Source organism: Callospermophilus lateralis, chromosome 14 (genome assembly GCF_048772815.1).
Source record: "Callospermophilus lateralis isolate mCalLat2 chromosome 14, mCalLat2.hap1, whole genome shotgun sequence".
Lineage (NCBI taxonomy): Eukaryota > Metazoa > Chordata > Mammalia > Rodentia > Sciuridae > Callospermophilus > Callospermophilus lateralis.
Window position 1 is genome coordinate 34,663,329 of NC_135318.1, and position 24,314 is coordinate 34,687,642.

At 34.8% G+C, this 24,314-nt stretch overlaps 1 protein-coding gene and 1 pseudogene across 2 annotated transcripts in view; one reads left to right on the top strand and one right to left on the bottom strand.

The window, feature by feature from the left end:
• Positions 1 to 24,314, top strand: part of Ppm1b (protein phosphatase, Mg2+/Mn2+ dependent 1B) — a 74,332-nt gene that overhangs the window by 35,613 nt on the left and 14,405 nt on the right. For both annotated transcript variants that reach the window (XM_077105183.1, XM_076832932.1), the window contains exons 2-3: positions 11,080 to 11,940; positions 19,036 to 19,153. In XM_077105183.1, coding sequence (XP_076961298.1) covers positions 11,095 to 11,940; positions 19,036 to 19,153 — 964 coding nt within the window. In that variant the 5' untranslated portion in view covers positions 11,080 to 11,094. The remainder of the gene's footprint in view (positions 1 to 11,079; positions 11,941 to 19,035; positions 19,154 to 24,314) is intronic.
• Positions 21,780 to 23,984, bottom strand: LOC143637902 (mediator of RNA polymerase II transcription subunit 28 pseudogene; annotated as a pseudogene).

The following is a 24,314-nucleotide window of genomic DNA, read 5'->3' on the forward strand; positions in this document are numbered from 1 at the left end:
TATAAGAGTAAAGTGTAGATGAATTTTTAGAATTTGATTAAAGGTATATGCAGAGGTAAGTTTTAAAAGTTATATTAAGTTTCCTATGAGATTGTATCAGCAATGGTGGGTATTTTTCTGAATAGTCTCTTCAAGTCAATGATTACAAAGCCTTTGATCTTTGTCAGTCCGATACATGAGGAAAAAATACTTTAGTGTAGTCTTAATTTTATTTTTTTTTTCCTATAATGTTGAACATAGTTCAACATTATAGGAAATGTGGGCCGGGTTGTGGCTCAGTGATAGAGCGCTTGCCTAGCATGTGTGAGGCACTGGGTTTGATCCTCAGTACCACATAAAAAATAAAGTTATTAAAAAAATCCATTTGTGGGTTTTGGGTCCATTTTTTCATTGTGTTCTTTTTCTTACCGATAGGTAGGACCAAGAGAAATTTAGCTTGTGATATGAAGCTCCTTGTTATTGTAGTGTGCTGTCTTATTTTGTGTTTTGTATAGAAAGTTGGGAGTGTTTTCAAATTAAATTATATTTTTATATACTTTAAAGAACCAAGTGATTTTATAAGCCTTGGTACTACCTGCCTTCCTCTTCTTGGAGAAGTTTGCCTTGAAGCAACCAGTGAGAATTCAACAGCTGATTCCTTTACAAGTTGATGTTTTCATCTCTAAATGAAGTGCTTCTATTGCCACTTCTTGATTTTTCTGTTGTAGGAATTATCTATTGGCTTTCCCTTAAAGAAGATGAGATTTTAGCTTTTTCAGTTCTTTGCCCTCATTAATCTTTCCTTCATTTCATGAGAGGTCTTTCTTTTTAATCTATCTCTTACTCCTGTTTTTGTTTGTTTTGTTTCACTCTTCAACCCTCTGGACCAATTTTCTTGTAGTTTACCATCTCTGTCGTAAGTTCTGATTTCTTTGGGTTTTCTTCAACTTTTCTGAGCTTTTTTTTTTTAAACATTATTTTTACTTTTCAGGGGGTCTATTCTTCCTCTGAATGCTCTTATTTTTCTTTTAATATAATGTTCTGTTATGGATTCTAAATGATTACCTTTCTAAAAGGAGGTTGTTTTTTTTTTTTTTTTTTTTTGGTGTGTGTGTGTGTGTGTGTGTTTTGGTCATTTCCTTTCTCCCATCTTTCTGTACTTTTCTCTTTCCAGTGAAGCTCTTTTCCAGTATTTCATTTTCTGCCTGTTTTGATCTCAGATTCTTATATTAGGAAAATTCTTTTATGTTGGGCCATGAATGGTCTTATATTTTAAAGTGAGCATTGATTGGAAGCTCTGTGCCTGTTTATGAGGTTTGTTTGCTGTGGGGTTGGCTGTATGTTGATTGGATAACCTCCACTGTTATTGTCTTTAGATCTTCCTTTAAAGACTCTTCTCATCTTTTGTTTAAAGAATGTAAATTGGTGCCAGTATTTTGGGAGCCAGTTGTCTGAAAAATGCTAGTAAATCAAATAAGAAGTGTATAAACTTTCACTTAATTTTTAAAATCTGGTTCTTCTCTTAATCTGTTTGGTATTCTTCAATTCAGAAAATTTGATTCATGGTACCTCTTTTTTTTTTGAATGGGGATTGAACCCAGGGATACTTAATCCCCAGCCCTTATTTCTGTTTTATTTAGAGCAGGGTTTCACTAAGTTTTGAGGGCCTCATCCTCCTGAGTTGCTGGAATTATGGGCTTGCACCACTGTACCTGGCTTCATGGTATCTTCTTAAGAAATAAACCTCCATCTCCTTTGGAGGTGAGGGATCAGCATTAACTTATTTTTTTTTTTTTTTTTTTTTTAAGAAAGAGTGAGAGAGAGAGGGAGAGAGAGAGAGAATTTTTTAATATTTATTTTTAAGTGCTTGGCGGACACAACATCTTTGTTTGTACGTGGTGCTGAGGATTGAACCCGGGCCGCACGCATGCAAGGCCAGCGCGCTACCGCTTGAGCCACATCCCCAGCCCAGCATTAACTTATTATAACTATATACTTAATGGAGTGGAATTGAAATGGGGAGTACAACTTGTTCACCCATTAAGTCTAAGATTTCAATTCTATGATTATTTCAGAGAAAATGGCACTAAAATTGGTTGGAAATCATAATGTAGAACTTATCTTTTTTTTATAGGTAGAAACTTCATTTTTACTTATATCTTTTATTATTATGAATGAAAATAGATTTTCCTATAGTTAGGACACGTGGACAATATAGTATATTATATAAATAAGCTGTCCTTTAAATAGGACATTGAGCAAATATGCTATCCTGTCATACTATACACTGTACACATAAGTGGTTTGTTTTTTGTTTTGTTTTGTTTTGTTTTCTCTCCTTTAAGACAGTCTTTAAGTTGCGGAAGCAGACCTCAAATTTTGCAATCCTCCTGCCTCAGCCTCCTGAATTGCTGGGATTATAGATGTGTGCCACCACACCGCACCGAAGTGACTTTCATGACCTATTCAACAATTATTTTTGTTGGAAAGGAGCAAAAATACTTCAAACAAAACATTACATTTTTTTTTTCATGTATTGGATTGAACCCAGGGACACTTAACCTGAGCCACAAATCCAGCCCTTTTATTTTTTCAGTTTTTATTTTTTAAATTTTTTATTCTAATGAGTTATATATGACAGCAGAGTGCTCTATATTGTGCTCTATATATATGTAATTCATATTACATATATATAGAGCACAATTTTTCATCTCTCTGTTTGTATACAAAGTATATTCACATCAGTTGTGTCTTCTTCATACATGTACTTAGGGTAGTGATGTCCATCTCATTCCACCATCTTTTTTTATCCCTTGCCTCCTCCCTCCCCCTCCCTCCCCTTTGCCCTATCTACACTTTATCTAATCTTCCCATGCTCCTCTCTCAACGCCACTACAGTCAGCCTCCTATTATCAGAGAAAACATTCCGAATTTGTTTTTTTGGGATTGGCTTACTTCAATTAGCATTATATTCTCCAGCTTTTTCCATTTACTCTAAAATACCATAATTTCATTCTTCTTTAAGGCTGAGTGATATTCTATTGTGTCTATATAACACATTTTCTTTATTCATTCATTTGTTGAAAGACATCTAGGTTGATTCCAGAGTTTAGCTATTGTTTAGTCTTTTTTTCTCATGGCACCTATAAACTTGGAATTCAATATTTCAGTGACTGGCTTTTCAAAAAAAAAAAAATATTGTGTGATTGTGGATTCTCTACCACTTCAAGCATTTGTAGAACTACTCACCAGTAAAAGAGCATCATTGGGGCCTCCTTGAGTATTTTTCCACAGGATGAATCAAAGTTATAACAATATTTTTATACTCTGTATAATGCCCAGAATTTATAACCAGATTGTGGGGATTATCTCTTATAAACAGTTTCAGTACATTGTGTTCATAATGTCTGATAATTGTTGCTTTTGGTTGTCAAACATTCCAAATTTCTGTCACCAAATTTCATGACTTTTTTTTTTTTTTTTTTTTTTTGTGGTACTAGGAATGAACCCAGTGACTTTCCTCCATTGAACTAAATGCCCATCCCTTTTTACTTATTTTTTGAGTCAGGATCTTGCTAAATTGGTGAAGCTAGCCCTGAACTTGTAGTCCTTCTGCCTCAATCCTCTTTGAGTAGCTGGTATTACAGTATAGGTGTATGACATCACACCTGACCTCACACATGACTTTTGATTCATATTTATTAGAGGACAAATTTTAAAAGCTTTATTTCCAATATTCTCTTGCCATTTGTTATTTTTGCAGAAAATGTATGATACTTTTGTGTGTGTGTGTGTGTGTGTGTGTGTGTGTTTCTGGAAATCAAACTCAGGGCCTTGTATATAATATGTAAGCACTCAGTCTACCACTGAGCTCTACCCCCCCAGGCCTATGTTGCATTTTGTAAATGATAAATATACCCCAGTTTTTATCATTTAACCAGTTTCTTATGGATAGTAGTTTATGATAACCTGAAAACATACAGATTCCTAAAAATGTGGGGATTTTTTGTTTTTTCCTACAGTACTGAGCATTGGACCCAGGAGCACTTCACCACTGAGCCATGTCCCTAGCTGTTTTGTTTTTTATTTGGAGACAGGGTCTCACTAAGTTTCTAAGTCTGTCCTCGAATTTACTGTCCTCCTACTTCAGCTTCCCAAGTCGCTGGAATAACTTGATGGGAGTGCTGTGTAACATTTCATACATACTTGGTTTGAAAAGTTTTGTTTTCTTGTTTAAGTTGGAGAAAAGTAGTTGTTGCCATTGTTTTATGTTCCGTGGGCAGCTGCCTACATAACTATTACAACTTATATCCAGAAATAAGGTATCTGGTTATAAACTTTAAAAGCTTTAAAGAAAGATTAGGTCGTCTGTAGTCTTTATGAAATGCCAACATATCTAGTTGAATTGTGTATCCTTTGTAAGCCGAATTCTTGTTATACAATTATAGCTGTCAGCTGCAGTTGGTAATTGGGTTACTAATCAGATCCTAAAAACAATTTCACAATAGGCAAGACATTCTTTTTCTTGAAAAACAAACACTTGGTAGAGTAAGAGATAAAATTGTGCAGCCTTTCCTTATTTTCTATATAGTTCACTATCTAGGTTTATTGTTTGTATTTGGGTGAAAGTTTGCATTTATTTAGTTATTTTTTTAGATGGTCAGCCTCTCAAGTAGCTGGGACTATAGGCAAGCAACATCTTGAGAATGTAAATTTATATGCTTTTACTTATTATAAGAAATTTATTTTTTAAGCACTATAGGTTTTTTTGGGATCATTTTGTTTAATTTTATTAAAGTCCAGATCTTTGTGTGTATTCAAACATATAGTTTGCTTTCTGGACTTCCTGTTATGAAATGTTCCAAGGTCATTTCAAAATAATGACTACTGGTCTGAGAGTTGTTTCTGCAATTCATATGAATAAATTTTCATGGTCAAACCTTATAAATGATCCTATAAAATCTGACTGTTAGTTAAAATGCTTTCTGACTGTAATATGTGAGTAAACTATTACTTCCTTTAAAAAAAAAAAATCTAAGCCAGAAATGGTGCTGCATGTCTTTAGTACCAGTTACTTGGGAGCCTGAGGCAGGAAGACTTCCAGTTTAAGATCAGCCTGGGCAACATAATGAGACCCCTTCCCAAATAAATCAATAAAATTAATTAAAAAAAATTTATATCTAGGCCCAGGCAGTTAGGAGTCCAGACTTTGTCAAGTCTCTTCTGCCAAGATTTATCTCCATTATGGGGACCCTATCCCTTATCACTATTTGTACTCATATTGAATTAAGGGAGACATTATCCATTCAGTGTCCTTTCCAGAATACAGGCATGGGTCTTTTTCACCTTAATTTATCTAAAGATAATTGAGATACATTAAGATATTTAAACATTATTAAAGGGTAGAGAATATCCAAAGGGAAATAAATCTAGAGCATAAAAACCAAATACATTATATAGTCCATGTTTGTCTTCTGGGGTGCATGACTTTGTGTATAGTACAGCTCCTTGATTGCCATCATGTGGTGGATGACATTTTAGCAACCTTATTCCATATCCCATTCCTGGGTGCTGTACCCTCCATCCCCAGCCCTAAAGTCTTTATCTGAAAGAACCAGGCTTTTCTAATACTTAGGTTGGTATTTAGTTTTGTTTTTGTCTGAGGCCATTATCTTTCTTGTTTTAATACAGGTATTGCCTTTTTCCAGGGAGTCCACTCTGGCTCCATGGAGAAGTGTGGCTATAAAAGATTTATCACATTTATTGGGAGTTGAAGTGTTGATTGGTCAAACCACTTTCTTCAGGCTAATTTTTTTAAAAAATCATCTTCTTGCATTTATTCACTATTTGTTTTGGCAGAGGAAAAAAAAAGAAATGTTACTATTGTGGGAGATTGAGGTACACACAGAAGGATCATTAAATATGCAAAGTAGAAAGTGTTAAGTGTTGATGTTAATGAAGTGTTAATGAAGTTTAGTAGAGCAACTTGGGGAAAGAATTTCTAGAAGATTGGATACCTTGCTTTCCAGGAAGGAGATATGACTTTGCAGAGTTGGGGGGTAGTTAAAGGACAAGGACATGGTTTTTAAAAATAATTAGGACCTGAGGATGTAGCTCAGTAATAGAGTGCTTGCCTGGCATTTATGAGGCCCTAAGGTTCCATCCCCAGCACTGGGGGAAAAAAATAGATTTCCTAATATGGTAAACAAAAATAGTCCTCTTTATATGAATTACATTAGAATCAGTTACTACAAACATTGAGTGCAATATAATATACTCTTTCCCTTTTACTTTTATATGAAGATTAACTGTGTTCTTTGATACCCTATTATTTTCTACTATGCTGTCAATTTTGTTTATGTTTTTGAATGTGAAGTAACATTGGGCTTGACTGTAAACTGAGGGCTAACTTGAGATTTGTTCCACTTGATATAGTGTAATTAGCGAGAACAGTATGCCACCAACCTGCCAACAAAGGCAGGTTGAAAAACTTGAAATTTGATTTTTAAAAAAACAACTCTTGAGATTAGTTTTCTTGTTCTTTGTCAGAAAGTTTATCATCAAAATTAATTATTAGTCAGGCGTGGTGGCGCATGCCTTTAATCCCAGCAGCTCGGGAGGCTGAGGCAGGAGGATCAAGAGTTCAAAGCCAGCATCAGCAAAAACAAGGTACTAAGCAACTCTGTGAGATCCTGTCTCTAAATAAAAATACAAAATATGGCTCAGTATGTAGCTCAGTGTCCCTGAGTTCTATCCCTGGTACCAAAAATAATAGGTATATTTAATATTTTTAGGAGTGGTAGGAAATTTTATCTTTTAATTCTTATGATGTTTGTTTTATATAGTTGGAGATTAGTTTGTTTTGTTTTTAATTTTTCCCTCTAACAACTGTGAATCCAGTTCTTTATATTAAGTAATTGAAGACAGAATATCATACCACAGGGCAGTACTTGTGTGGATTTTTGTTGAGGGGTGGGTATATCACTATTAATTGTCAAAGTTTAGACTTTAAACCCTTTGCACTTTAGGTGCTTATTGTAGGAAAACTTATTTATGTGCAACAAGATTTTTCAAAACAGCATTGTTTACAATAAAAAGGAAAAAAACCTAAGAAACTCAAAATGTTAACTTGTATTGAAATAGATAAATAAGTTGTACAGACAAGTAATGCAGTGTAATGAATGAATTATAATTCTGTGTCAGTGTAAACACTCAGAAATACAATGCTGAACAAGAAAAAAAAATGTGATGTATATCAGTGTAAAGTGCTAACCATATAAAACTAAACAACCTCACATGAATATGGAACTACAAGAAATTCTAATTAGAAAATTTAGGATAGTGCCCACCTGAATGGGAAGAGAGGTCCAGAGGTTTTAGTGGTGTTGATAAACTGTGGTGAGTGCATGGTTGTTGAGTTTATTACTCTTCAGCTATATACACACATTTTCTAAACTCATGTGTGATGTTTCATAATGTTTTTAAAATTATGGTGGGAAAAATCCCAACTTGAAAATGAGGTCATTTTGGAACTTACTAAAAAATTACCAGTTTGCAAAAGAATGTGATTTCTGATACAGCCAAAAGATGTTCTTGGTTATCTAACCTCTGTCAATTAGATGCTAATTCCCGGAACATTGAGTCTAGAGCAAGTGACTTTCAGAGCGAAAATATGGAATGTAGGAGTCATTACAGTGAGAAGTTAGTAGTGTTTTACAGCCCAGCCTTGGGAAATGTTTAGTTTATATATATATAAATAATTTGTAGATGAACACAATATCTATCTATCTATCTATCTATCTATCTATCTATCTATCTATCTATTTAATGTGATACTGAGGAGCAAGCCTAGGGCCTCACACATGTGAGGCAAACACTCTACATCTGAGCTATAGCCCCAGCCCAGGAGATGTTTACTTTTATGATTGTTTTCCAAGCTGGCGTTCCAGGTTCACTTTGATTCTTAGCATCCATATAGCTTTCTGTCAAAGATCACTCCTTAAATTAAAACCAATTTGGCAAAAATTTTAAACTTTAAAAAAAAATTGTAAATGAGGAGTTTTTGTGGATTTTGAACCTAAATTTGTTAAAACGTGAAACAGCAGTAACTTAATTGCAAGAACATCAGAGAAGACGGAAGCTGTGATGAAATCTTTTTTCCCCCATAATTGGTAGATGGGATTGAAAAGTGGTTTATTAAGTATATATAAATAAATATAAAAATAGTCAATATAAATATAATATAGCCAACAATTCAATTTCATTTGCACTTATATATCTTTACAAGTTGTCCCTTTTTTTTTTTTTTTTAAAGAAGAAATACCCTTCAATAATAGAAGAATCTAAGTAAAAGTACTTAGAACTAGGTTTTCAAATCATTGTGTCATAGAATAGTAAAACAGCATGTTCTAAAATAAAGCACTGGACCGGGGATGTAGCTCAGTTGTAAAGTGCTTGCCTACGAAGTGCAAGGTGCTGGGCTCAATTCCCCAGTACCTCAAAAAAAAAAAAAACAAAAAAACAAAAAAGGGGGGCTGGGCTAAGGCTCAGTAGTACAGTGCTTGCTTAGTGTGCATGAGGCACTGGGTTCAATTGTCAGCACCACATAAAGATATTGTGTCTACTTAAAACTAAAATAACAAATATTTTTTAAAAAGTGAAAAAAACCACATTACATTAGTATCAATATAAAATATTGACATATTTTATATATATTGAATAAGAAATAATCTTTAATTTTTATACCTTCAAGATTCCTTTTTGTAAATACATGTGTAATTTATTAATAAATTTATTTACAAATTGATAGACACAGTTATAAATTTAATATCTAATTTATAAATGCATATATATTCATATATATTGGTTTTCAGATTTTTAAAATTTTTTAATTAAAAATGGTTTTAATTTTTTCTATAATGCATAGCTGAAAAATGTTAAAAAGAAGTGTAGACCCAAATGGGAGTCAACTGATCTAGATCAGTATTTCCTTGTTTGTTTTTTTTGTTGTTGTTATTGTTATTTATTTTATTTTTTTGGTACTGGGAATGTAACTCAGGGACATTTAACCACTGAGCCACATCCCCAGCCCTATTTTGTATTTTATTTAGAGACAGGATCTCACTGGCATGATTCCTTTTAAAGAATGTTTTATTTGCCGAGCTCAGTGGTGCATGCCTGTAATCCCAGCATCTCGGGAGGCTGGGACAGGAAATCACAAGTTCAAAGCCAGCCTCAGCAAAAGCCAGGATTAAGGATAAGGGATGTGGCTAAGTACCCCTGAGTTCAATCCTTGGTATCCCCCCACCCCAACAAGTGATTTATTTATTTATTTATTTATTGGTACTAGGGTTTGAACCCAGGGACACTTTACCACTGTGCTACATCCCAGCCCTTTACTTTTTATTTTGAGACAGGGTTCTCACTAAATTGCTTAGGGCCTTGCCAAATTGCTGAGATTGGCCTCCAACTTGAGATCCTCCTGCCTAAGCCTCCAGAGTTGCTTGGAATACAAGTTGTATACCAGCATACCTAGCTCAAAGAGTGATTTTTTTAATATTTATTTTTTAGTTATAGGTAGACACTGTATCTTTGTTTTATATTTAGGTGGTGCTGAGGATCGAACCCTGTGCGTCATGCATGCTAGGCTAGTGCTCTGTCTCTGAGCCACAACTCCAGCCCCTCAGAGCATGATTCTTAAATCTCTAGCAAGCTTTATTGAAGGTCACATCCAATATCTATTAAAAAAGGTTTTGGAATTTGCATTTTTGAATAGATAGTAAAAGCAATCATTTTATGTTGTTTACTAATGTTTTTACGCACTGTTCTAAGCACTTTACATTAACTCATTCTTCATTGCAACCCTGTAAAGTATACAGTGACTAAGAGATTTGCCCTAAGTCACACAGCTGGAGTGGAGGGCCAGGATTATATGTAGACCAGGGAATTCTTATGCTCAGTTTTGAGAGCCACTGCTCAGTTCAGAAAGCTATATTCTATAATAATAAAGTTGGTCAGGGAGATGTGGGGGATGCACAGCAGTATTTTACAATTCTAAGGTTTTTAAGTCTGCCAGCCAACACTAGGTAGCTACTTCATGGATCACAAAGCTTGGCGGTATGAAGTAAATGCTTTAGCACCGTATTAAATATATGTTCTTAACGGAATACAAGTGTAACAAATAAAATTGTTTTCGATTTGATTTATAGTATAATCTTGATAAAACCTTATGTACGAGGCTAGGCAAGTAGTATACACCTGTAGTACTATATACTCTGGCAGCTGAGGCATGAGGACATAATGAGCCCAGGAATTCAAGGTCAGCTAGGGCAACATAACAAGACTCTTTAAAACAAAAAACAAACAAACAAAAACATCAAAATAAAAACCAAATGTTTACAGAATGGAAATTTTTACATTTTAATTGAATTTTAAAAAGGAGTTAGGGAAAACATTGATTTTCATACTTGTTTTGTGGAAAGTCTTTCTAAATATATTAGTTTCTCTTTTTTAATTTATTGAACAAGATAACTTATTGTTCCAAATATTCTCATTGTTCAGTCTTTTTTTTTTAAGTTGTTGTTGGACAACAATATATTTTTATGTGGTGCTGAGGATCAAATTCAGTGCCTCGAATGTGCTAGGTGCACACTCTATCGCTGAGTCACAGCTCCAGTCCCATTGTTCAGTCTTATTGTAGACTTATATATGAAACCCTAGATTTATCTTGTAAACTGAATTTTTAAATACTTCTTAACCAAGTTTTATTTCTTGGTTTTTCTTTCTCCTACAACAGTGTTTCTCAACTTGTCTACATGTTCTGATCACCAGAGCGACTTTAAGAAGTACTGATGTCCAGGTCCCACCTCCAGAAATAGTGATTTAATTTCTTCGATTTTAATGTGCTAAAGTTGAAAACCACTATTGTAGAAGAGGATATAGACAGAAATTTCTTGGTTACTTTTTTTGTTTTTCTAGTAAATTAGGATAATAGTGATAAATATACTTGATAAGAGTCACTTGATGAGAATAGGTGAAATATTTTAGGAAATTTTCTATCAAATTTAAACATTTAACACCTATCATTTTTTTTTCTTTCAGATTTCATTACTAAACATGGGTGCATTTTTGGATAAACCCAAAACTGAAAAACATAATGCTCATGGTGCTGGGAATGGTTTACGTTATGGCTTGAGCAGCATGCAAGGATGGAGAGTGGAAATGGAAGATGCACACACAGCTGTCGTAGGTATTCCTCATGGCTTGGAAGACTGGTCATTTTTTGCAGTTTATGATGGTCATGCTGGATCCCGAGTGGCCAATTACTGTTCAACACATTTATTAGAACACATCACTACTAATGAAGACTTCAGGGCAGCTGGCAAATCAGGATCAGCTGTTGCGCCTTCAGTGGAAAATGTCAAAAATGGTATCAGAACTGGCTTTTTGAAAATAGATGAATATATGCGTAACTTTTCAGACCTCAGAAACGGGATGGACAGGAGCGGTTCAACTGCAGTGGGAGTTATGATCTCACCTACACATGTCTACTTTATCAACTGTGGTGATTCACGTGCTGTTCTGTATAGGAATGGACAAGTCTGCTTTTCTACCCAGGATCACAAACCTTGTAATCCAAGGGAAAAGGAGCGAATCCAAAATGCAGGAGGCAGCGTGATGATACAGCGTGTTAACGGTTCATTAGCAGTGTCTCGTGCTCTGGGGGACTATGATTACAAGTGTGTTGATGGCAAAGGCCCTACAGAACAACTTGTTTCTCCAGAGCCCGAGGTTTATGAAATTTTAAGAGCAGAAGAGGATGAATTTATCATCTTGGCTTGTGATGGGATCTGGGATGTTATGAGTAATGAGGAGCTCTGTGAATTTGTTAAATCTAGGCTTGAGGTGTCTGATGACCTGGAAAATGTGTGCAATTGGGTAGTGGACACTTGTTTACATAAGGTATGTAAGCTTCTTTGTTACAATTAAAATGCCGTGTTAATTTTGAAAAGACATGGTAAGTAAATTTAAGCAAACTTAAAAGTTTTAAATATTTGCATTAGGAAAGACCTATATATTTTAAAATAATTGTTTTACCAGTAGTGAAACCACTAAGTTTTTTTGTTCAGTTTTTGATTTTTCTTTTCACCATCCCTTCTGCCCCAGCCTTCTAATTTGAAAATTAAATTTAATAAATTTGAGACATTTGTTGTCAATGATGCCTTTTTGCATCATTGACATCAAATTTTGTTTGAGAGATACCTACACAGAATTGTGACTTTTGGTTCAAATTTATAATGTTGGCAGCAGCCATCTTAAGCATGATTTTGAAGCAACTTTATAAAATGTTTATAGTAGAATTCTGTATTCCATATACTAAAAGGTCAGGAATCACATAATATTGGAAGATATGCCAGAAGTTAAGCCTAATTAAAATTTTAGTTCTGAGCCTTTTAGGAGATAAAACTAAAACTTAGGTATGAGTTGTATATTTCTTATTGTCTAGTGACAGGAGCTTTCTCCTATCAATAAAGTTAAAAAGGAATTTATATATAACTCTACATAAGGTAATATATGACTTGATGGATAGTATCCTGCTTTTGTAGATGATACCAAATTCTTTTCATATAAATGTTTTTAATTATCACTGATTAAAAATCAAAGGCTTGTATAAAATGTAATCCTGTGAAGAATTCCTGGGGAACATTAATTTTTTATTAATCTTAACTTGATGTATTAGTAGAAGAAACTTTTAGAATAACAGATAATTGTTATTCCCCTTGAATGTCTTTAAAATATTCAGTTGTTTTAGTAGGTTTTTGACAGCATCTATATAGAAATCAATTAAATTTTAACTTATTTGGTAAGTTCCTGGGGTGGCAAAGTGTTCTTTGACTAAAAATATATCAAGAAAAAACCAACCTGGGCAACAAAGAGAATCTCCCCACTACATAATTTTTTCTGGAAAGTTCAGCTAGCCAGAAAGTTTTCCAGGAAGAATCTGGATCTGTGGATATACTCAGATTTTAGTGAACTATTAATTTCTTTTCCATAAAATACTTTTCCAAAATGAATTTAATGATTATACTTCTACCTCCTTGGATTTTTAACTTTAGCACAATATACCCTTCTTATTTCTGAATGTGTTTAGTACTGAAGGAAGATGGTTATCAATAATCAAATAATGGCTCTACAAGTTCTTCTCAGACCCTATGTCGAATAATGGTGATCTACACTTTTTGAAATGAAAAGCAGGCGTATGTTTTTTGATTGATGAGTAAAAGCATCATTTTCCCCAGGTATTAAAAAATAGAGTGAACTTGTTACTGGAAAAAAAAAATCCAGTCAATACGCAAAATTCAAAGAAAGCACTCAAATTTTGCCACCCACCTTAAGTTAGCTACTTACATTGTGCCGTATATTGTGTATCTTTCTAGTCTTTTTACAAGTATTGAACTACAAAAATTTTCATGATTTTAAAGCATTCTATTGAACGAATAACATGTGGTTATGTGGGAATATCCAAAGATCTTTTGGGTCTCTAATTTGGATTAAGTTTAGTCCTAGTTTGTGACTGTAATTTTTAAATGAGATTTAACTGACACTGATGATATATCCTTACAGCGTTTATCAGCCTACAGTGACTATTGATGTTGAGGCAGGTGTTAAAGATTCTGTACAAGTTCTAGAGCCTCAGAAATGAGGAATGATATTAATAGACAAGAAGTTGGGTCTGTTTGAAAGTTGACGTTCATAGTTTCTTTGAATGAAGTTACATTCAAATTGAAATCAATTTTGAGAAATTTAGTGGGTTTAGGTTGAAATATAACTGGTGTTATCTTTTAAAAGGTACTTAAGTAATTAAACCTCTTGTCTAAACCTCATTTTGTTTTTTTGTTGTAGTGTTGGCACTGAGGATTAAATCCAGGGCACTTTACCACTGAGCTTTATCCCTAGTCCTTTTTAATTTTTTATATTGAGACAGGGTCTCACTAAGTTCCCGAGGCTGGTCTCAACTAGTCCTCCTGCCTTAGCCTCTGAGTCACTTGAATTACAAGCATCTGTGCCCATGGCCTGGCTCCCTTTCTTTTTTTTTTTTTTTAACTACATAATTTTTGTCATTACACATATTTGTATTGTAAAACCAAGGGTTAGCGATATTATAAAATTGAATAAGATTATTTGATATTTAGTGTGAAAGATTAGATATTAAGTTTTAAATCCATAGGAAGCACCTAATGATTGCTCAGTAGGTGTTGCATACTTCAAGAGGATAGAAAAAGAAGATCCACTTAAGTAGTTGTTTCTCTAAGAGATTTAAATGAAATCTTCTAACACAACACTTATTATGCTTTAATAGTTTATAGGTGCATTTGTATGTTAACTCATGAAGTCTTGAAAGTTGTGATATCATCGTAATCAAAATCACAATAGTATCTATAAGTTATTGCTTTTTATGGACCAAATACTATTTTAAGTACTTTAATACACACTTTAACTCATTTTAATTTTTACAACCAGATTGAATGAGGTAGTTTTTGTTAATGATAATCATTTTTCAGGGTTACCATTTCACAAGCTTAGAGTATAAGTGTTGAATGACTTTGGTCAGGTATTATCCTACTTAAATAAGATACATAATGCTAGAGGAGAATAGTCTTTAACAAAGCAGTCTCCCTGTTTTATTGCCAGTGCCAGGATTCATTGTATCTAATTTCAGAATTCATAACACGTGTAATTGCAATTTGCATGACCTTTTATAACTTAAAAAATCATGTTTTTAAATCTTTATAGTAATCTTCTGATGTAAACAAAGTAAAGATTTGTATTTACTTCTTCTTTTTTTTTTTTTTTTTTTTTTTTTTCTGGAGGTGGGGTTTACCAGGGATTGAACCCAGTGGTGTTTAATCACTGAGCCATATCCCTTTGTATTTTTATTTTGAACAGGGTCTTGCTAAATATTTGAGGCTGGCTTTGAACTTGTGATCCTCCTGCCTCACCTTCTTTGTCACTGGGATTGAAGGCTTGTGCCACTATGCCAGCTTAAAAATTTTATTGCTAATTTGCACGTAAGGAAATGGTGGTTGTTTGACATTAAAAGTTAGCTGTGAGCTGGGGCTGTAGCTCAGTGGCAGAGTGCTTGCCTAGCATGCTGAGGCACTGGGTTTGATTCTTAGAACCACATAAAAATAAACAAATAAAATAAAGGCATTCTGTCTGCAACTACAAAAAAAAGTTTATTACAAAAAAAGTTAGTTGTAAGTTATACTTGATGAATGATGAAGGTGAGATTAGAATTAAGTTTAGTATTTTTTGTTAGCAGTATTTCCCAGAATTTTCTGATAATGAATTGTGTATTTGAGTGTGTGTTTGTGTTTGTTTGATCTAAAAAATTGTTCAACAAAAACTTTAAAAATTTTCCTTTGATGTTTGGGTTTTTTTTTTCCCCCCCTGTACCAGAGATTGATCCCAGGGGTGTGCTCAACCACTGAGCCACATCCCCAACCCTTTTTATATTGAGATAGAGTCTCACTAAGTTGCTGAGGCTGGCTTTGAACTCATGATCCTCCTGCCTGAGCCTCTTGAGTAACTGGGATTATAGTTGTGCACCACTATACCAATTTCCCTTTGATGCCCCCGCCCCCAATTTTTAGAAAATTGATAATTTAAAAAACTTGTTTTTTTCTTTTTAGTTTTCAATGGGCCTTTATTGAATTTATTTACATGAGGTGTTGAGAATCAAACTCAGTGCCTCGTACATGCTTGGCAGGCACTCTACTACTGAGCCACCAGCCCAGCCCAGAAAATGGATAATTTTTTTTTTTTTTTGTAACAAATACAAAGATATTTTGAAGTAAAGTTATTCATTTTTGTTTCTCTTTTCCAGTCTTATCCCATGTAGGTAACCACTGTTTACAGTTTACTATATATCCTTTCAAGTGGTTCTCTGTTTATTGATACAAAAAGGAAAAGCATAAAAATAGGGCTTTCTTTTACCATTTTATAGAAATGGGTCATGTTATGTATGTGACTTTGCTACCTGCTTTGTTTTTCCTTACATCCTTAAAGTTGTTTTTTTAAAATACTACTTGATTTTCCTAAATTCAAGTTATATACCACTTGTCAGAATCTTATTTACTTTAAAACATGAGACAAGATTTTATAGTTGGATAAAATTGAGGAAGATATTTTCCAAGGGCAGTATCATTTTAGATTATTCATATAGATGGAAAATATATTTCTGTATCTCTCAGAATAATTGTTACTTCTAAACTCAGTGCCTTTTTCATTGTAGTTTGCAAAAAATATAATCATAATGCAGAAGTAGACCTAGATTAGAGTGGATAATCATAATGCAGAAGTAGACCTAGATTAGAGTGGAGTGTGTTTATATTTTCTGAGATGTGGAATAGAGAAGGAAAAGGACAGTATATATGAGGGCAGTGTAATTTAGTGTAGAAATTTACATGCTTCCTTGATTCATATTGCCCCAGTGTCTGAGTAATTTAAGATTTTTTTATTTCATTCTTTAAAAAACAAATTATTTTCATTTTTGCAGTACTGTGGATTAAGCCCAGGACTTTGGACATGCTGTGCAAGCACTTCTACCACTAAGCTACATTACCAACCCTCTTTGTCTGTTGCCCAGTTACTTACTATTGCGTTCATGTTTGACACTAAACAACTTCTCAAAGTTTGGAAATCACTGAACACTGCCACCTTCATTTCCTTTTCTGAGAACTTGCATTTTAATAGGAACATCCCAAATCCTAGCTCTGCAAAACTAGGATATTGTTGGAAAGAATGTAGCACCATCTAATGTTGAAATTGAACCTTCAGCTAGTTTATGCAATGTCCATAGATGTTAAGTATCATTATTTCCTTCTCATTTCAAATACTGCTAGTGAACACACTGTGGCAGTTTGGGTTCCTTGGCACACTATTTGGGAAACATAAGTTTAGCAAAAAGAACAGTTTTTGAGCTAGTTGAGGTGTCACACACTTGTAACCCCAGCAACTCAGGAGGCTAAGGTTGGGGAATCACAAGTTCAATGCCAGCCTCAGCAACTTAGCAAGGCCCTGTCTCTAAAAGACCAAAAAGGGATGGGGATGTAGCTCAGTGGTTCAGCACCCTGGGTTTAATCCCTGGTTTAAAAAAAAAGTCTTTGGAGCCAGCTAGCTGGATTTAAGTTATTATCTTTGGGCAAAGCCTCTATCTTTTATCTTTATGAAAGAAATATAGTATCTTCCTCATGTGTCATTGAAAGTAAAGCTCTTAGCAAGTGACTGAACTGTATTTGGTTTATAAACTTCAACAAATTTTATTTCCTTTGATGATGGTTATGAAATAGAGGTACATTTTTGGAGAAGAAAAATTAGTTTCAAGAATGAGGTGATGATAGAAGCAACAAATATTCTTCAAAGGACTTAGGCATAGGATTTACCATTTTGTGTATAGGTGAAAGTTCTGTCTGTTTCTTCAGTTTGGCTGGGGTGAGAACTATAGTAAATGAGATCATTACAGTGAGTTCCAGGTTACAAAAGTAAATATTGCCAAGTGTGGTGGTTCACCCAGCAGCTCAGGAGGCTGAGACAGGAATATCACATGTTCAAAGCCAGCCTCAGCAAAGGCAAGGTGCTAAGCAACTCAGACCCTGAGGATGTGTCTCGATGGTTGAATGCCCCTGAGTTCAATCCCCAATAACCCACTACCACCAAAAAAATGTAAATATCAGTGGTTAAATTCTCAGGTATTTATTTACTATCCTTGACAATGAGTGATTCTCTTCACAACTTATTTCATGTGCTATGTTCCTGGATACTTCTTTATAATATTGGAACATTCAGGATTACAACTAACAGCATCAGATAATTTTCTGCTTAAGTTTAGATCCTTATTTATGACAGGGACACTGGTTTCCTTGACTTATTACTGTCTGTTGATTATTAGTGTAAGTTCTCAGTAACTTAGAAGGTGGAAGCAGAAGTTCCTTAAGGCCTTTCTTTTGGGCCATGTCAGGTAAACTCTGAAAAGGTGGCAACCTGAGCCAAGCAGTATCATCTAGCTGTTGGCCATAATGACTGAAAAGACTAGAGTAGGTTTGACCTTGATTTCTTTTGCTTGGGTTGGCAAGCCCACTATCAGACAACATGGCTTACTGCATAGGTTCATTAACTTAGTTTTTTGCAGTGATTAAGGTTGGGAGAATAAAAATAATGGTTATCTTAACATCTTCTTCTGGTCTACAAAAGTCAGTTAAAGTAGCAGGATGAGATGCTGGGTGTGGTGATACGCACCAGTAATCCCAGCCACTTGGGAGACTGAGGGAGGAGGAATTCAAGTTTGAGTCCTGTTGCAGGAATTCACTGACACCCAGTCTAAAAATAAAAAGGGCTGGGAAGTAACTCAGTGCTAGTAGAGTGCCCTGGGTTCAATCTCCAGTACAAAACAGTAACAAAGAGAATTTTAATGTATTGTTTATAATATGGTACTAGGATAGTGTATATTCTGTTTCCTTTTTAGTATAACTAAAGTCTGCTACTCTAGTCTTTTAAGTGAGTAGAGCCAGTAGCTAGACTGACATTGCTTGGCTTAAGCTTGCCACCTTTCCGGAGTTTACCTGACATGGCCCAAAAGAAGATATACTAAAAAGGAAACAGAGTATACACTATTCTGTGCATACTAAAAGTGTGATTATAGAGTGTGATTAAAAGGCAGCAGTAAAATTCATCCTTAAATTAGCCATTTTAGTGTTTTCTAAAGACCTTGAAATTATTTGTGGTTTTGCTCAAGCATTTGCTATATCTCTTTAAAAGTTGTCTGTATGCCATGTTGGTAAGAATAGTTACAGAGAATTAAAATTCAAACATAATTACAGATATACTCATATCTAAACACCTTATTTCTTCAGCTTATATTTTAAATAGTTCTTTGGAATAAATAATGTGTTAAATATGTACATTTTGTATGATTAATTGCTTAAGGTAACTATTTTAAAGGAAATAATAGAAACTTAGTAGAATGCAGTAATGTATTTTTTTTTCTTTAACATACAGGGAAGTCGAGATAACATGAGTATTGTATTAGTTTGCTTTTCAAATGCCCCCAAGGTCTCAGAGGAAGCAGTGAAAAAAGATTCAGAGTTGGATAAGCACTTGGAATCACGGGTTGAAGGTAAGAAAGACTTTTTTTTTCTTTAATTTAGAAGAAAAGAAAAAGTATTCTTATCAGATAATTCTTTAAAAATTTCCTTAGAAAACATAGTTATTTCAAGTCAAGCCTTTTAAAAACAAACATCTATCTTAAGATTTACTATCTTGGATCTGTGTATGTAAGTTTGAGAAGGGATTAATCTTTTCTAGGTTTATAACTGTCTAGATATAGACCCTCAACAGTATGTTTAAAGTGTTTTTGTCTGTAATTTCTTTTTTTTAACTTATTTTTTAGTTGTAGTTGGATGCAATACTTTTTTGTTTTGTTTATTTATTTTTATGTTGTGCTGAGGATCAAACCCAGGGCCTCACATGTGCTAGGAGAGCACTCGCTCTGCCACTGAGCCACAACCCCAGCTGTCTATAATTTCTTTAACTCTAAATGATTCTTGCCTATAGGTCTCTATATGAGTTCTGCTTTTTTGGGTGATGGAAAGATGAGAAACTCATGTGAACCACATCAGAAGCACTCATTTCTTTTGATAATATCATAATTATTAAGAAAAGCTATTTATGGGTGATAGATTTCTAGCAGGCTGTAGTTTATCAGAAGGCAGGAGGAATGTTTAGTGTCCTGTTTCCTTATTCATAAAGAGAACAAGCATTTTCTCCTTTTTTTTTTTTTTTTTTTGGTGCTTGGGATTGAACTAGGCCCTTGCACATGCTAGGCAACTGGTCTACCACTGAACCACATCCCCAAGATCAATCAGTCGATCGATCTATCTATCTATCTGTCTATTTATCTTTCTTTCTTTCTAATTGCTATTTATTTGACAGATAACTTCTGAATTAATATAAAGAAATGATAATGACTCATATAGACACTAATTCAAAACATTTTCAGTAAGTACCAAGTAGAACAGTTGCTGATCTTTTCACCAAAAACACCTTTATCATTGAAAGATTGCCTCAAACAGTTAATTTAGGTGGTTTTAAATTTTTTTACTTTTTTAACTTATAAGATGGACACAGTATGTTTATTTTATTCATTTATTTTTATGGGGTGCTAAGGATTGAACCCAGTGCCTCATGCATGCTAGGCAAGTGCTGTTCCACTGAGCCACAACCCCAGCCCAACTTTTTAAGTTTTGACCTATATATTCCAACCAAGGGGATCTGCTGACATCTGGCTGGTCATCATAGGTCACAGGTCCTTAAGCCAAATACCATCCTTATAGCACACAAACAAAATGAGTAATTGTATGTACAAAGTAATATAAAGTATCATATAAAAATACATGTTGGGTTCAATTCTCAGCACACATATAAATAAATAAAATAAAGGTCCAATGACAACTAAAAAAAAGTACATATATAAAAAGTACATGTTTATGTATATTCAAGGGGAGTAATGCCTATTTCCCATGAGTATACAACGCAGCAAGGGGCACAGAAACTAACCCACATTCACAAACCCACAAAACAGAAGAAGGAATAAAAGTCCTGTGCTCTAGAGTGGTGTGGAGGCTTCATGGACCAGATGGCATCTAAACCACACCAGGAACATTAGTGGATACCAAGGCAAGTGGGGAGGGATCTTCAGGGCTAGAGGATGAAATGAACCAAGCACACGTGCCACATACCTATTGATTGTTCAGAAGACAAGTGGAGTGTTTGTACTGGCTGAAAGGATGTAATCTAAGAGATGCATAAAACAGAACAGCAAACCTCCTCCGCCAAGAGGGCAAAACATCTTCCCCCACAGAGGAACTGCATGTTCTCTATGGAGGTGAAATAGTTGAGGATCACTCTGTAGGTCGCCCTCTACCCCAAGGCCCTAGTCCTTGGAATCAAATCCATGAGCAAGAAACTTCCTTCACATAAACTGCCTTTTCTCCCATAAGTAAAACAACACAAGCAAACAACATAAAACTCAAAAGAAAACAAATCAGACCAAGCGTTGACCCCTCATATTTCACTTGTGTCCCAGCTGTCAGGCTAAGGAGACTGGATCTGCTCTGTTACTCACACTGGTTCATTACTGCAAGGTATCTAGCACATCATGCTCTAATACAGCTCTCAAAGCAATAACACCACACAAACATAAACTTACCCAAATAAAAGGCCGCATCAACTTAAGGATCTACTGTGATATTACTCCACTAATCAAGCAAATTTTAACCCTTTTTCTAACCCATTTACAAAATATCTTCACTATATTGTTCTGGAAGCATTACAGACATTGCATTAGATTTCTCTTGAGGTAGTTCAGAGTCTTGAGACAGCAAATTTACATATTTTTCTCCACTACTATGGATGGGTAGTTACTGTAAAAGGCCTAAAATCAAACTCCTCCCCCCCCACCCCCATTCTCGGGAGTATTATAATTTTCCTCCTCCGATCATAAGCTAACAACTGGAAAAAAAACAAAGTCATACAAAAATTTTAAAAATAAGCAGAAAACTAAGAATCTGTGTTATCACACTAATAATCCAAACTTTGCTACAAACAAATAAAACAAAACCTCACTTCATTTACCAAGCTATAGGCATTTTATGAAGTACTCAAGTAATTAACAGTTCATAAAAATTGGGGGAATTTTTTAGGTAGAAACAAAATTAATACCGACTCATTCTCAAATAGTTCTTCTAAAAGGCCATGTCCACACAGAGGTTTAGTGAAACTGTCTGCAGGGGGCTACCTTGTAGTTCAGACCCCTCTCGCGTCTGCTTCAGAGGTGCAGGGATATTGGCAGACATCTGCTCCAGGTAAGCCAAGAAGTCCTGAGGAACTTTGCCTGTCATTTTGTGCTGCACATTGATGTCCTCCAACATCAGCTGCCAATGTGTCTCAGCGTTGTTGCTTCTGCACCAATGCATCTTATTGCTGCAGTTGTTTCTTTTTTTTTTTTTTTTTTTTAAATTAATTTTTATTGTAGGTTGTTCAAAACATTACATAGTTCTTGATATATCATATTTCACACTTTGATTCAAGTGGGATATGCACTCCCATTTTTACCCCATATACAGATTGCAGAATCACTTCAGTTGCACAACCATTGATTTACATATTGCCATTTTGGTGTCTGTTGTATTCTGCTGCCTTTCCTATCCTCTACTATCCCCCCCTCCCCCCTCCCCTCCCCTCTTCTCTCTCTACCCCCTCTACTGTAATTCATTTCTCCCCCTTATATTTTTCCTCCTTTCCCCTCACTTCCTCTTGTATGTAATTTTGTATACCCCTGAGGGTCTCCTTCCATTTACATGCAATTCTGCAGTTGTTTCTTAATTCTGAGACGTCCTCTTTAATGACTTGCTCTGGTTTCTGGGCAGACAACTGCAATCTTTTTTGTAGGGAAAAATCAACTCTGTCTTGCAATATCCAGAAGTTTCTGGATACACTGCTCAACACCAGTTTGAATTTCTTCCTGATCCATGTCATTGACATAATCCTGACTCACAAGAGAAGCAAAGCAAGCCTTGAATCATAATTCTACCAGGTTGCGCTACAAGTTCTTGGCGTGATAGGTGCTGCCTGAAGAATTGAGGCTTGCTGGAGTCTGGTTGGGGTGGTGGGGACCCTGGCTGCTGCCCAGAGAATATACCACCCAGTGGAGCCACCCTGTATGAGATAGTGGGCCCATTGCACCTGTGTGGATTTTTGTTTCTTTATTGTAAACCACAGAAAAGAAACACCAACTTTAGAGTTTGTTTTAAACACCAACTTTAGAGTTTGTTAATTTCTTTAATAAAGAAATCTATCTTATTCAGATAAGATAGCAAGACAGACTTTATCTAGTGGGTCTATAATGATAAGTACAGGGACTCCTGCACTGGTGGGGTGGGGACACATTGAACTCAATTTAGATTTCATCTAGGGCAAGTGGGAGTTTATTACTAATGAGCAGTGTGGTGGCTAGTGGGTGGAAAATTACTAGGAAGAAACAAAAAGGTCAAGGGTTTGTCTCTAAACTGACTTAATAGGATTATTGCTTAGAGTGGGCCAGACAAGTGGTGATAATAGTGATAAGATAATGTGGAAGGTTGGATAGGGAGTGTGGAGGAATTTCCCTAAAATCTTCTTAGTATGATTCTTGCTTACTATGTATTCTTTAAGGACAAGACAAAGTTCACAAAGGTGGTTCTAGTCAGAACTCAAGAACCTAGTTAAAGGAAAGAACTTTGTCAAAATAAATTAGCTATCTAAGCACATAGAACCATATCTGAAAGTCCTCAGCAAACTATAATTTCTCAAGCTATGGTCAATTCTGTTCTACATGTATTGTTAACATTTAATATTACTTATTTCTTTTTTAAATATTACTTATTTCTTGTGTGGTTTATAACTTTTAAAGTATGTCTTATATGGAAGAAATGGAAAATACATAGTATCATAATTCCTAGTCCATGTCAAGTACGTGATTATAATCATGCAGTCAAAAGTTAAAAACAAAAAAGCTTTTAAAATCCCTGGAAAGGCAGCCACTAGAAATCAGTAACTTAATTTTTATAAGGCATAATTTTTTAAGAGCATTGTATTTCTATTGGAATTTTAAGTCATGTAATCTGACATTACATTTTCCAGCTGAAAGCATTGATATATTGGGTAAGGCTGTATGCATCTTTTGTTTGTTTTGTGATGCTCTGGATAGAACAAAAAAAAAAAAAAAAAAATTGGTCCTAAATGTCAGTAGTGCAAGGTTGAGAAATCCTGTGCTAGGTCTCAGGTAGAAAAAATTATGTAGTCTTTTCATAAAGCTAACAGCTTAGATACATGGAACATCAATATATATGGATGGATAGAGTAATATACCTACTGTAGGTGTGGGTTAGAGAAGGATTGGACAAAGTCATGTATGAAGTTGAAGCTGAAGAATGAATCAAACAAAGGGATTGACTGGATTGGCATGAAAAATGTTCCAAACCAAAGCAAGAGGACATACTTGTGAAGATCTAGGGGCAGAGTTGAGAGAAAGTAAAATGGTGAAATCTTAAAAGGAAAGCCCAGAGTCTTTTTGAGGGTTGATAAAAGGTTTGGATTTTACCTCTCTTTCTTTTTCCCCTCTCTTAAAAATAAATTGCCATTGTTTGATTTTTGAGAAGTTATGTCTTTCCAATGTCCAAATAATCATTTTTTTCCCATAAATTGTGTAATAGAAATGGAAAATGCAAATCTTTGTTTTA